The sequence below is a fragment of the Apus apus genome, chromosome 2 (genome assembly GCF_020740795.1).
Source record: "Apus apus isolate bApuApu2 chromosome 2, bApuApu2.pri.cur, whole genome shotgun sequence".
NCBI lineage: Eukaryota > Metazoa > Chordata > Aves > Apodiformes > Apodidae > Apus > Apus apus.
Window position 1 is genome coordinate 6,794,514 of NC_067283.1, and position 15,225 is coordinate 6,809,738.

Below are 15,225 nucleotides of genomic sequence, written 5' to 3' on the forward strand. Positions count from 1 at the left end.
TAAAACCACCAGCTGAATCTTACAAATTCTATGCTCAGTGGAAGATCAGACTGTACATTTCAGATTGTTTTTTCTTTTTTTAAAGCTTGAAGATCAGGTTGAAGCAGACTGATGAAAAACAGGTAGCCTCAGAGGTGATTATCTTCAAAGAGCAGAATCTTTTCCCCCCATTTAATAAGCAAAATAGTATATGTGAGGAAAATCACAAATAATTGCTAGATGCCCCAACTCTTTCCTGTGTTACTAGTTAAGAGCAGTTATATCCTAAAGATTTTACGGTGTTTTCTATTTTTCTTGATCCCAATATATAATTTTTCCAAATAAATCATCCAGTATCTCTTAAAAAAAATATATTTTTGTTGTCCCATCACTTAAACCAAATAAAGAAGTGAAGAACATAAGGGACCCTCTTCCTTTTGGTGTCTTTCTGAAGAAAAATGGAAAAAAAAAGGAAACATCCTGCCTCCAAGTCTAATGCAGTTACCAACTAAAGTGAAACACTGAATTGGCCAAGTGTGAAATTTCAGTATCTTTGATATATTAGATCACCCCCACTACAGCTACTGCCTATTCCCTGACCAGCTTCTGTGGCAGAACAGAATCATTCACAGTAGAGAATCCCTAAGAACAGAAAGACAAATGCCTAGAAAAGACAAGCAGGAACAGTGACGTGGTGAAATTTTCAGTATCAAGAGCATTGTGTGCAGCCAGAGATATTTATAAGCTTAAAAGTATTTCCATTTGGGACTATTCTCCATATTTCTGAAAGCATTCTATGCAGTGTTACAGACATCTGGGTTCTTCATTAGCACTAGCAGGCTGGTGGAATAAGCAACTTGGGCATTTAAATTGCAAAAAAGTAATGTAACTATCAGAAGTTCCAATTAGAAGGCAGGTGCATACAGCTGGGGGGAGACTGGGATAAAAAACCTAAATGTATTTTTCAAGGTTCTGAAAACCACAAGAGCAGAGCAGCCCTTGGTCTCCCAGGCTGGCAAATCATGGCATGAATCTGACTACACTGTTGCACTCCTGAGGGAAAACCAGAAACAAGAGAATGAACCAAGTTTTAATTCACTGAGAGGATAAAGTCATACCAGCCTGCATAGAGGAATCTGCATTCTGTTTGAAAACAGGCAATCCTATCTCAAAAATAGAATCAAACATAAAAAGTCTATGCCCTCTTTTTGTAAGAGTACAGCTAGATCTAATTTTGGGTAACAGCCAGAACAGTAGATGCCTGTATGCAAGTGGTATTAATAAGGACAGCTTACATAAACAAACAAAAGTAATGCTGGGCTGGGTGAATTGCATCTGTTTTATTCAGTTTGCTAACAAAAGCCTAAAGAAGAAAATAGCAAAAAAATTACATATTAACAAATTAATTTGCTCATTGCATATATTTTTTAAAAACAATTTAAGAGTTATACTTACTATTACATCAAATTTGGAATAAATATCTACAACTTTTCCTAAAAAGAAAAACAAAAGTTAATAAAGTGCTTAAAATAGACTTTTTTTTTGCTTCCTTTGTTATCTTATAATTACACAAAAAGAAAACAGGTCAAGAAGGAAAGATGCAAGAAAACCCCAAACAACCTACCAAACCATGAAGTTCTTCCAAGCCTGTCAACCATCTTGCATAAATATTTCTTTATACTCCCTTTCTCCCCCCACCTTTTATTTTTATTATTCTTTCTCCTCCCTCTCTATCAATCCAGGACTCAGCAGCATTTATCTTACCACACTTTTATACACAGAAGACCCAACACACACCTGACTCATCCACAACAGGTAATGCCGATATCCTTCTCTCTACAAATATATTCAAGGCTTTAATGATAGGAGTGTCTGGATGTATGAAGGCAATGTTGTGGTAAGTTCCTATTCCAAGTTCATCCAGATTCTTCTTCATAAAGGCAGGCTTTGGCATCTCTGACATCTAGGAAAGTCAGAATGAACGTATTTACAGTGCAGTTTTCTGCACCTACCATGCTTTCTACACCTACCCTGCTTCCATATGATTGGCATATATGTTAGGTAATAACTCATCCACCTGCTGACTCCAAAGGACTGGTACAGATTATTATAATCTGCTACTACATTAAGGTCAAGCCAAAAGAAGCTCAGATCTAGAAGCATTATTTCTTTTCAAAGAAGCTCTAAATTAAGACTATAACTATTTTTTTTCTCTCATTTTTTATTTATTTTTGTAGTAACCCGTCACTAAAAGCCTTTAATCCTAAACTATGTCATTCCCACTGAAACTGGAGAGAGGACAGCAAAACATACTATACACTGTTTATTTTGAACTCATTGCTTTGTTTGGCCTCCTGTTTGTCCCTGTGACTGACAGAAGCTGCCACAGTGAGTAATGATAATTTCGTCTCTGGGAAACTCATTTTTCCACTCATAAACAAGCTTCTGAAGCTGAGCAGATATTCCAGAGAGGACAGCAAACTACTCAAATGGCCAAAAACAAACACCTTGGTGTTTAGGTTTCATTAAATGACTGAACCAAATTAAAGGTAACATACAGGTCCTACATCAAGCTTTCATTTCTCTGTTATAAAAAAAGACACATTATGAATATGGAGGTTTATAAAGAAGTTTCTGTACTAAGACTTAACTTAAAGATCTCTACTGGGGGAAAAAATAAATCAGTTAAACAAAGCATAACTAAATACTTACAAAAAGCTGGAGGAACTTGAGGATTCTTTTATGGGTAAGTATATAAAGTGCGTTTCCACTGACGGGATCTATAACTGGCAACCTGTGGATTTTGTTTTTGATCAATGAATATACAGCATCAAAAAGGCTGAGGAGAAGAAAAATGAAAAAGTCAGTTCTAGCTGACAATAACTAACATCAAATGATACATACACATGTATAAACCTCCATGAAGTACATCTTGTGAGTAATCTGTATTACCTTTAGCATTTTAGAAAACAGAAGTTAAGGGATTTCCAATTAACTTTTGCAGTTGGCAAAACAGATTAACAACAAAATACTCATGAACATCTAAAACCAGTAAGAAAATGTGATGGAAATACAGAACATTTTTGTGGTAGAAAGAGTAGGAGAAATATTTCTGTACAAGTATAAATTGTTTTTCCAGTGAGTGCTGTGCTTGCAGTATCCCTGCACTCAGACTGGGTATTTCTGATCAGAGACAAACAGTAAAAAACTGTTTTCATGCCCTTAATGCATTTCAGCCCCACACTTCTATAACATTTTCTAGGAAGAACTTTTTAATAGTTAAAGTGCATATAGCACACAAGCCACCACAATTACCTAATCATTTCACTGAATTATCACTGGGGATTGGCAGAAAGTTATTCTCAGAAGATCTGAAACATTCCTGCAGACACTGCAGACTACAATTTAGCAATACTGCAACCTCTGCAATTCTGCTCCTCTTACAAGTAACATTCTGCCCTCTCTTGGTCCTAGTAAGACTATGATAAAACAGCTGACCAACAAATTGCAATAAATTAGTAATAAAGTTAGTAAAACTTTGATAAAAGCCTATTTGCTGGAAGAGGCTTCTTCCCATACACAGTATGTTCCGAGTCTATTACAGGGATGAACTGTCCCCACCTGATACACATGGAGTCAAGATTTCGACCATTGCATTGTACATTCTACTTCTGGAGTGAGCATTTAACAGCTCCTAAGACCTAAAAGCTGATTGTCCCAGAACCCAAGTCCACTGGTGTGTCAGGTCTTAAGCTGACTTGCTGTATCATTTTATACATGTCCTGTACATGTCCTACACATGCATCTTCTTTATTGCAATACTTCTCTTGCTGCATCTTTCACTGAGAGCAATTATACTGGTTTGTTATCTTAACAATATTCTTTGCAACCAATGACCATTGAAAATTCAGTCCTTATGACTTAATTGAACAGCTTATTAATGACTTAGTGGCAATTCTATTGAGGATAGAGCACATCATTACTTTGAGGTCATCACTAGAGTTCCCTTTACCAGTTTCCTTGGATAGGGAATAAGCAATCTATTCCACAAACTGAAAGCAAGAATCAGGACTTCACTCTTCAGTTGAGCAATTAAGCAGCACTCAAGCTGTTAAATGATCAACAAAAGCACTCCCTCTCCAGGTACCTTTGGTAAATAAGATATAATGACAATTAAAACTATTTATTTCAAACTCCATCAAGAAGGACAGGACAGTCATTTATACTTTGAGGAACACAACCAGGTAGTAAAGAACAAAACACACAGATATTGTATTTTCTTTAGTTAAGGAAAGTTACTTGCATTTAAAAGTACTGTACGTTTTCATTACTATGATTGCAGAGAGCAAGGCAGCTGAAAGGGGAAAAACCTGATGAAGTTCAACAAGGGCAAGTGTAGAGTTTTGCATTTGGGGAAGAAAAACGCCATGTACCAGTACAGGCTGGGGGCTGACCTGCTGGAGAGCAGTGTAGGAGAAAGGGACCTGGGGGTAGACAGGAGGATGACCATGAGCCAGCAATGTGCCCTTGTGGCTAAGAAGGCCAATGGCATCCTGGGGTGCATTAGAAAGGGTGTGGTTAGTAGGTCAAGAGAGGTTCTTCTCCCCCTCTCTTCTGCCTTGGTGAGGCTGCATCTGGAGTATTGTGTCCAGTTCTGGGCCCCTCAGTTCAAGAAGTACAGGGAACTGCTTGAAAGAGTCCAGTGCAGAGCCACAAAGATGATGGAGTGGAACATCTCCCTTATGAGGAAAGGCTGAGGGAGCTGGGTCTCTTTAGTTTGGAGAAAAGGAGACTGAGGGGTGACCTCATCCATGTTTACAAATATGTAAAGGGTGAGTGTCAAGAAGATGGAGTTAAGCTTTTTTCAGTGATGACCAGTGATAGGACAAGGAGTAATGGATACAGATTGGAGCATAGGAGGTTTAAGGTGAATATCAGAAAAAAATTTTTTACTGTGAGAGTGACAGAGCACTGGAACAGGCTGCCCAGAGAGGTTGTGGAGTCTCCTTCGCTGGAGACATTCAAAACCCGCCTGGACGCCTTCCTGTGTGATGTACTCTAGGTGACCCTGCTCTGGCGGGGGGGGTTGGACTAGATGATCTTTCGAGGTCCCTTCCAACCCCTAGGATTCTATGATTCTATGAAAGGCTCTGCACAATTTTTTCTTTTCATGAAATAAACACAACTTGAAAGCTAGCTTGAAGGTGTCCATGTCTAATTTATTACCAGAACAGTTACACTGATAAAAAGCAAAAGTTACTAGAAATTCTCTTCTTTGGATAATTAAAGAGTCCTCACTTGCAATAAAAAGCTCTCACACTTTGTTGATTATAGTAAAAGACAGTCCATTGTTGTACTCTAGTTCATAACATAAATTGTTTCTTACTATATGCACACATTTAGTGCTGAAATAGAGTTAGTTTATTTCAGGTTAAGCAGCCTGAAAAGCAAAATCCTACCTTGCATCTGGGGAGATGTTCACTAAAGGTTTAAATGTCTCTTGTAAATAAAGCTCTGTGTATAGAAAAGTAATAAACAATTACCACTTCATACAAAAACATTAACTTTTATATGAAAGCATTTTATTAATTCATCAAAATTAAGGGGAATAAAAAGAGCAATATAGTTACTTTAGATATTCTACCACTAAAGCAAATTCCTCTGTATTAACATTAAAGAGACAAGCTTTTGAAGCTGAACTAAACTGATTATCAGCAGGGGTCACTGCAACAGCAGCAAGTAATTCTTTACCAGTTCCTTTTCTGGGCAGGTCTGCTGCATAAAGTACTTATATGTATATGTATTATTCCATGGCATATAGCCCATTTTTTACATAAAGCTTCCTTCCCAAATTTCTAGTAACTCACACAAGTCTCAGGCATTGCTTTTTGCTCATCTGTCAGATCACTCAGTACTGGGTCATCTATTCATTCTGCAATCTGGCCCAGATACATTTCCATTCCACATATACTCATCAACTCGACAGTCATACATGCTGCCTGACTCCACTTTGGTTTGGTTTTTTTTTTCCACTGGAAGAGCAAGATGGCACTAACCATGAACAAGCAGCAAAATACCATATAGCCCAGATCACTCAAGTCTACATACTGTTTCAGGTAGAAAAATTAGCAGCAGAAGCCAACAGACAAGCTTTTACTACTCTTGTTTTTGTTAAAAAGGATGGAGAGAGACAAGCTAAGTCTATGATTAATTAAAAACCATTATACTGAAAAGCATTAGAGAATTTTAAGTTATCAACCAAGTAGTAAACATTCTTACCCCTCCAGGTTTCTATCTTGTGCTCCTCCAATTCATAAATCTGAACCTACAATGGGTAGATGGAAAGTTTAGCTAAAAGTACTAATTTAAATCCCATTATTGTTAGCAATATTATAAATAGCTGAATTATTTCCTTACATTCCATTGAAGGCAATTCAGAGTAAGAACAGTTCAGAGCAACATTTCTTGGCAATAACAAGAAGAAAGGGAGCAATGGCAATGGTTTTAAACCAAGAGGGGAGATTTAGGTTAGATATTAGGAAGAAATCCTTCACTACAAGGGTGGTGAGGAACTGGACATGGTTGCTCAGGGAGGTTGTTGATGACCTATCCCTGAAGGTTTTTAAGGCCAGGTTGGATGAGGTTTTGTGCAGCCTGATCTAGTGGTGGGGTTCCCTGCTCATGGCAGGGGGGCTGGAACTTGATGATCTTTAAGGTCCCTTCCAACCTTAATGATTCTATGATTCAATCCTGCTCAATACAGAGTACTATACTGGACCTATTGTTCCAGGGGTCAAAGATCTTTTACCTACCTACGTTTGTAATCTAGTTCTCTTCTAGACTCATCAGCATTCTAGTTCATCTTAAAATAATGCCAGAGTAAACCCTATGATGATTCCTCACACACCCAGAGCAGTAAAAAGCTTAAACTGATCACTTGACTTCTTAGTACTAACAGAGAGGAATTTTACTGTTCCTTGATTACAAACGAGCTACAGCACTTGGTTTGGTGCTCAGATCAATCAGAACCAACATTGGATCCTTGCCCAAGTTTAATCGTTTACTGATGTTACAAAGTTGCTCATCTGACCTGTGCTCAGTTGGTCCCAGGAGCCAAACAGGCAAAAAAAAGTTACAAAAATGTTGTTGGTTTAGTGCTGGTTAAGCTTCTTTCACTGGCTCACAAAAAAGACAGACAAATGATACTGGACCAAGGATGTGGCAAAGGAGCATCTCTTGATGGCAGCTTACCATCAGATCAGATCAGCAGTAACATCACACCACTCTCAAAAGTCCAGTCTTTGCAGTTGAAGAAAAACAAACCACAAACTCAAACCAAAACCAACAACAAAGACGTGGTCACATCATCAACTTCCTGCTGCTCAGCAGTTGTTTCACAAATTTCTTTGCCAAAAGACTGTAAAGCCCAGGCCAAAGGCACCTGCCATCCCTTACACAGCTCTTCTGTCAGGTACCTCTGCAAACACTGCTGAAGCTGAGGAGTTTATAGCTGAAGGGTAGAAGTCTCCACAAAGCCTACAGCATTCATCTTTGAGCTGAAGGAGACTACACTTGAGATTACCCTATGGAATTAGCATCCTTTGAAGTGTGTAAGGGAATGTTAAGTTGATATACTATCATTAGACTACTTAAATATACCATTTTTGGCTCACATAAAAGGTACCTACAGAAGTTAAATAATCCTTTGGAGGACTTGACAGAAAAAAGGCAGTCAAGACAGTGGAGTGCAGTTCAGAAGACCCAGTAAGTGATCAGAAGATGAGGAGACTGCTTTAGGTGCTGATGAGATGAGGCTAAACCTACCTCTTGGACCACGCTATAGAGATAAACTGTTGGCATGTTCCTCATCAATCATTCAAAGAGATTAGCTAGGACCTGAACAGCAACATGCCTCACGCTCTGTGTGTTATGATGCATTTAGAAAGAATGACTGAAATCCTTAAGAATTATATTTGCAACCTGATTTTACCTAGTAGGCCTAGAGCATTCCCTGATGGAACATCCATTTATTTCTTTTTACAGGAAGACTGCATCAATCACTTAAGTAAAATGTTGTCACTTCTCAGCTATTCATCCTTACTGCTGTCATTTTAAGCACAACCTATGGAACAGGATGTTAAACAATGTAAACAGGAGTGACAACAGTCAGGTCTTCAGTAAAATCATATGGAAAAAATGAATAGTATTGAGGTTGAAGGTCACTGCAAAATGGAAACCAATTCAATAAAGTTACCAATGTGCAATCACTTGTCATTTGCTTCTCCCCCTATCCCTGGTAAATCTCCAGGAGAGGGAAATGAAATTCTCTAACAAGAACCACACAACTGGCATCTGACAAGAATTTCACTGTAAATTTTGAAAATTAAGATGAGCTTTGAGAAGCCTAATATATCAGATATCTGCTTCCCCTAACTGTTCTTGATTTTTTAGCTAATAAAACCTAGCACATATGTTTGTATTGGTAGAGGGGGAACAAAGAAGGGGGAACAAGAAGGAACAAGAAGGAGGATGTAAATGTTTCTATCAACAGGTAAGCTAGAGAATTTTATCAACTGCCTGCCAATGAGGATTTAAAATCAGTTAATTCAAGTCAACAGCTCTCCAGCTGATTATACAACTCAGCCATATAACTAAAATATCTGCATCTAGATGTAACTAGTTTAACTTGTTTATTCTATACCATCACTCCAAGACCAGAGTAACTTTTTAATGGATCCAAGCTTCTCTAAGTTAGTATTCTGCTTAACTCTGGATACTCCTTTTGGAACAGCTCTATCATAGTTATGAGACAAAGATCATTATATAAACATGTGAACCACACATCACTACATATTTGATTTTTAAATACGATACACTTTTTGGTGTAAAATGAAGGCATTCTCCTCAAATGTTTTTTGATTGATGTTCACCATTTATAGAGCTCTTATTACTATGAAAACAGGTGGTTTGAAACAACTGAACCTAAGTACAATGATCAATAATCAAGCACTTCCCTTCATACTTTCTGTATCACATCTATTTTATAGCAGGTACGTTAGGCCAAGTCCTTCATCTCAAATGCATTATTTATTAGGTGGAACACTAAGTGGAGCTTTGTATCCAAAACAAAGGCTATCATTATGGGAAGCACCACACAAAACATAATAAAAGGTAGTACTCCTTAAGGAAATTCCTCATGTTTACACATACAACTGAAGCAGACAGATAATGTTATCTGCCCAAGCTTTAGCTTTTCCAGCTAAAGCTGGGAACTGAAACAAGGTATTCAGATATTATCAGCCAAAAAAACCCCAAAGTGAGTATACCCATGTCATAATTAAACTTCCAAAAGACTTGAATCACAACAATCGTCATCAGTCTTTCAGTTTGCTATTTCAGTCTCTGTATTGTGTGGTAAGTGATAGAAACATAGCTTAACATCATACTTACCATTGGAGACTTATAGTATCTATGCAGTATGTTAATGAAATCTGTAATTGTTAACATTCCTGTAACAAGTGATACACAAAAAAAGTTCTTCAGATATATACTTAACATACAGAACTCCCAGCTATTTTCTCTATTCCCAGTATAAAATTTAATAAACATTAAAACTATGTAACATACTATTTGTATTGGACTAACCAACAGTGGAATTCCCAAATTGTGTATATTCACTTCCACACTGATACTTCAGAATAAGAAAAGCACAACTGAATATTAAAAATTATAAACTAGGTACTTCTGCTCTTCTTTCAACCTGATTCAAAGAAAACTTGAATCCAGACTGCATCCACCCCCAAAAATAATGGAAAGAGTGGGTCTTTTATTTCCTTCTCAAATAAGACACATTCTCATCATGTACTCGCCAAGTCAGGCAGACTCTTAAGACTCAAACAGTAAAATCCATTATTTAAAGAGCTTCCTTCAGTCATTTCCACAGTAATTATTGTCTGTATTAAAATGTGACTTTTTTAAAAAAGAGATATAGTACACCCATAATACATATATTTTAATCACAAACACCAAACTAAGTAATGTTGATTATTGGTTTAGTTACCTGAAAAGATTTTTTTTGAGCTTTCGAGTTCTAAATTAGAGAAGATGTAATTGCTCCACTGTACTACTCTAACATCTAAACTGAAGAAACTAAGAAATGAGGAAGGGAAAAATTAATTTGGAGGCCAGCTTTAAATCACTAGAGTTTAGTTACAAACAGAAAACTAAATTCAATTTAAAAGACACATAGCAGTGCTATGATGTACTGAATAAAACAATGGCTCCTCTTCCCTTGGATTTAAAATATTTTAACAAACTCTCTATAAAGTATCTACCATTCCTTTTCAAGAATCACAATTTCCATTTCAAGACACAAGGAGTACACATAGTAATATTTGTAACTGCCCATATGACCCTGTTTTCTAACTGCAACAGAGATATAATTTTGGAATACTATTGTTGTGGCAATGAATCACATTACTTTTAACAAAACAATACAGAGGTTCAATGTTTTCCTCCCAAGATGGGACATATCTGTAGCATTCAGCATGAGTTCCAGTATTTCAAGATTTCTCAGTGCACCTTACTAAGAAGGTACAGAGAAAGACATGCTCATGTATATTAGGATAGTGTAACTTTAAATTATTCTTCTATTTCTTATCTTCAAGTTTCCTATCTGTGACCATTACCTTTATTTATAAATTTGCAGTGAAATGCACATATTAGAGACCAAATTTCAGAAGGTCAGGACAGAAAGGAATCTTTGAAAGCTGGCAACATGTCACTCCTCACCAGGAGGAACACCCCCTCGTCTTTGCCAGCCTATCTCTAGGATGTCAGACCATGACTAGACCCAGACCACCACCTGCAACAGCAAAACATCCAGGATACTGAAGGAATCTTGAACAGTTTTAGAATTACTTACCTACAAAACTCTGTTTTTTACTCTCCCACAGTGGAGCTGCTCTCACACCATTTGCCACCAAGGCAAAAAAGGCTTTCTTTACCTGCAAAAAAGAATGAACAACTGAAAAAACCTTTGCTCTTACCTAGGATACCAGAAACCAACAGAAGGGTTTCCCCAGTTAGGAAAAAATGCAGTATAAACAGGCAGCTGGTATTCAAAACAAAACAAAAAAAACACACACACCCCAAACAAAAACTCTTAGCCTTTTACTGCTAAAATGGTTAAAAAGCTTATAAAAAAGCTTAGCAAATCCAATTTGGATTTGTTTTGTTATGTGAATATTCTATGTGAAAGCCCCTAGTGAAGTAAGCTGACAGCTGAAAAAACTATGCTCACTAACCTCAAATTTATTCCTTTTTAATATTATGCCCCCAAATAATGACATTGACTTTATCTGTAATTAATTCAATTATCACAACTGTCTAGTTTACAGATATAGCTTAACATTAAAAGACTGGCTATATTTTAGTGTTTACTATATCAACAGTTATACTAAAAAAGACTGAAATTATAAGAGTCTAATTTCCTTACCAGCTTTTAGATTCCCGATTTATATAAAAGGGATTGTTTAATTACTTTAAATATAACTGCAAGTTAAAAGGACTGGCTAGCCTGTTTTGCTGCTAAAAAGTGTCACCAAATCCTTTAATTTAATTAATTAACCCTCCCCAATTTCTGAATCAGAGGCTATAAGGTACAGCTTCATTCTAAGAAAAGAAAAACTTCCCTGGGAACACTAGTTCTTCTGAAGCAGTCAGGCTCTAGTGCTCCTCAAAATCCTGATCTCTTGGTGATATGATTGAGCAGGTTATCATTCCTGTCCTGTCTAAACCCCTTAAGAGTCTTTCCATGGAAAGCACAGTACAGAAGTGATGGTTCTTGTCCAGGTCTTGACATGGCCTACAACATAGCCATATATCTCTCTACATCCATGGAATTGTTCCTTGGTCCAAACAACACAGCAGTAGCAATTGCTTGATAATTGCAATCTAAACAGACCACAATTACACAGTAGTATAATAAGTATTTACTTTAAATTATATGTCAAGAGGCTCCTCTCTACAACAGTCTGGAATAAAGGGGTTTCACAGTCAATGGAATCAGCATCCAAAAAAGCAGGGGCAAACAAAAACTTGGGTAGGAAAAAGAAAAATAAGTCCGCTATTGTTAGGGACAGCCTTCCAGGAAAATCTGCAAAGCCATCCATATGGTAGCCACTGTCCTACCACAAGACAGAACCTCCTTTAGACTCCACTCTAGTGTCATAACGTAGCAGTTTAAATTTCTAAAAGTTAGTAAGGCTTCTACTCTGCACCAGAACACAGCACCTCTGTCTACACTTCAGTGATTTGCAGCAAGTGAGTGTTTCAAGTACCTGGGGTTATCCTACTCTGATCTTTGAGGCAAGACTTCTGAAAGTGATCCATTTTCCTTGTGACCTTTATGCAGCCCCACTGCTCTCCTGCTGACCATTAGAAGCAAATCTACCCTCCTACATCAGATGATGCCTCATGACTCTACAGGTACTTCTGTCATGTCATCAGTGAACAAGAAAAATTATCTACTTAAACACCACATGAAAACTGAAGAAGCCATACAGAGAAAACAATAGCCAGGACCACAAATAAGACCATAAGATACACACCACACAGTATTTATCTAGCAAGTGGTTAAATAAAAAGGTCCCAGAGATACTCAGCCACGTGGAGTCAGGTAAAACAACCATTAGCAAATCCACCACAGGAGCATACTAATTCATTGCAAGGAAGACTGAAACCCGACAAAACCTCCAGGCAGACAAAGTCTTCCCACACAACAGCATCACAAGTACAGTTAATGCAGCAAAAGCTTACCCAGCAGGGAGCTATTGGAGTAGATAGAGACAGAAGTGAGTTGACACAGATTAATTGCACCTGGGGGCAAAGTAAGTTCTAACCATTCTTCTTCAAAAAAGAGGAAAGCACACTCAAACCTGCCTGAAACTGAGAGCCTTCAGCTTTGGTATCTTTCCATAAGAATAGATCTCATGAGTTAACAGCCAGCGTCAACTTATGTCCCAAGTCTTCCACAGGAGTAAAATATTTAGCTGTATCAGAACAGTAAGCTTAACAGCTAATCCATTAAAACCCTGTCAAAAATAGCTTTATTGCAGATAGTAACCATGCAACAAAACTCCTCAATCAAGTTTACAAATTCTGTAATCCCTAACCTAGAAAAGAAGCATGCCCACCACAGAAAAGATGCTGAAAACCAGTTTTAAGACTTCAGGAAATCTCCAAATTCTTGCTATTACTTCTTTCTCAGACACAGCAGCAGCAAGAACAGCACCCAGCACAATATTCATATGGGGCAGAGAGCAAAACTGAGGTATTATTTTAGGTTCAGAAATAATATTTTAAGAGTCAATTCCAAAGACATACAAGGCAAGAACCTGAGCTTGCACACAATCCAGACTAAAAGTTTCCTCAAAGGATCAGTTCTTGTCCTGATTCTTTTTTATTTGCAAGGTATCTGTCCCCAGGAATCTTCTGTTAGACGTCATCCTGTCTAGCTTTAAAAGACAGATTTTGGAAAAACAGAGGGATACTGAACAGACAGAGCTACTGAGATAGCTCAGACTTCAATCCTTCATGAAAGACAACAAGCTCAGCTTGCGTATTAGGATATTAAACACCTGATGCAATAAATCACTAAAGTTTAGTAAAGAAGTACTTAAACTCATCCCTCTGTGCTGTCCTTTTAGACCATAGTTTAAGTGACATTCCTACTGTGGTTTTTTTTTTCAGTTTCATAGTAGAAAGTGTTACACAGTTATCTTTTAAATAAAATAACAATGACGACAGTTCTTAATTATTGTCTCTTATTGAAGTAAGCTAATTACAAAGCAAAATCAACTTAACTCTTATTTACTAAAACTGTTTGCAAGCACAAACATACCTTTATCCACTCACCCTTTCCTTCAGTTTCTGTGGTTTACCAATTTCAGCTGCCCAAAGCACTGCTTGGTGGCCAGCCAAAGCATTGGGGTGTGGAACTGGGATTCCATCCAGCACATTTCATCTTTCAGTGATGATCATGCAGAAAATACCCACAAGGACCCTCCTTTCAAATTATATATAGTTTGTAGCCTTTGAAGATTTATACTATGTCCCATATTTGGACCTCCAACAGCATTAATTCTTGACCCCACCAGCACTGTTCTCTCTCTGATGCTCTGTTGGACTAGCCTGACCTTCACAAAACCATTGTTCTTCAGCCAGATGTTGTTGTTCAGCACCAGTACAAACACTCTCCAAACAAAGCACTTTTGTTCTTATTAACCATGTAGTGGTCCTAACAAACACAATGGGATTAAGAATGGGATTTATCTACCCAGATTTAGAGGTTACTCTGATGTATGTACAGACCTTGCATACTCACTGCATCTCTTCACAGCCAACCAGAGGAAACAGTCATTTCTGTGGCATGACTCACCAGCCTTAGATGGAGATGAAGTTGTATCCCACATATGCCATTTCCCCTCTTACTGACTGCAAGATGTCTAGACATTTACAATTAGATGAGGAATCACACTTTATGCAACTACTTGTCTCCTCCAACATCCTGCCCCTTAAACTGAAGGGTCACATTATAGCAAAGGAACACAGCAACTGAAATCTGAGATATATCATGATCACCTCAGCAACAGGTGCTGTCTTACTACAGTGAGCAGAACAGAAACAGGCTTTTCTTACAACAGGAACCCATTACACCAACTGTGAATACACTGAATAAAGTAACAGACTAATTAAGGTTAGACAGGACCTCTGGACATCATCACTTCTGCAGACCACCCAGATATTTCCACTGTAAGTCTTAAGGAGGATGTAGCCTCTTCCAATACAATAGTCATTACCAAGAAAGATTTATACCCATACAAAGCAAAGTATCTGGAAAACCTTGTTCCTCAAGGTTAATGAGCTTCAAAATAGCTTGATTACCAGGCAGCAATACCAGAAATGGTGGGAGCAGAAAGCAAGTTTCACTAAACTACAGGAAGTTTTTCCTTACTGACAGGAAGTACTGAAAGGGACACTCCTCATTATGATACACCAGCTCAATAATCTCCTGAACCCTTGCAGAAATGCTCTCTCGAGTGAACATTGGTGAATGAGGGGAGCATCTCTAAGGAAATCAGAGGCTGAGCTCATTTCCAAAACCTCAGCATGTGTACACACACACTTTTATCTTGTTTCACCTAACACGATGTTATGAAAACTAACTACATGCGTAAGTGACCA

The 15,225-nt window shown here is 37.7% G+C and overlaps 1 protein-coding gene across 3 annotated transcripts in view; it reads right to left on the reverse strand.

Moving 5' to 3' along the window:
- The window catches only part of PRKAG2 (protein kinase AMP-activated non-catalytic subunit gamma 2), a 225,423-nt gene that overhangs the window by 7,332 nt on the left and 202,866 nt on the right, over positions 1–15,225 (reverse strand). For all 3 annotated transcript variants that reach the window (XM_051612435.1, XM_051612434.1, XM_051612436.1), the window contains 7 exons: positions 10,904–10,985; positions 9,430–9,488; positions 6,259–6,304; positions 5,439–5,493; positions 2,692–2,818; positions 1,777–1,942; positions 1,435–1,472 (listed from right to left, as the gene is read on the reverse strand). In XM_051612435.1, the coding sequence (XP_051468395.1) occupies positions 1,435–1,472; positions 1,777–1,942; positions 2,692–2,818; positions 5,439–5,493; positions 6,259–6,304; positions 9,430–9,488; positions 10,904–10,985 (573 nt within the window). The remainder of the gene's footprint in view (positions 1–1,434; positions 1,473–1,776; positions 1,943–2,691; positions 2,819–5,438; positions 5,494–6,258; positions 6,305–9,429; positions 9,489–10,903; positions 10,986–15,225) is intronic.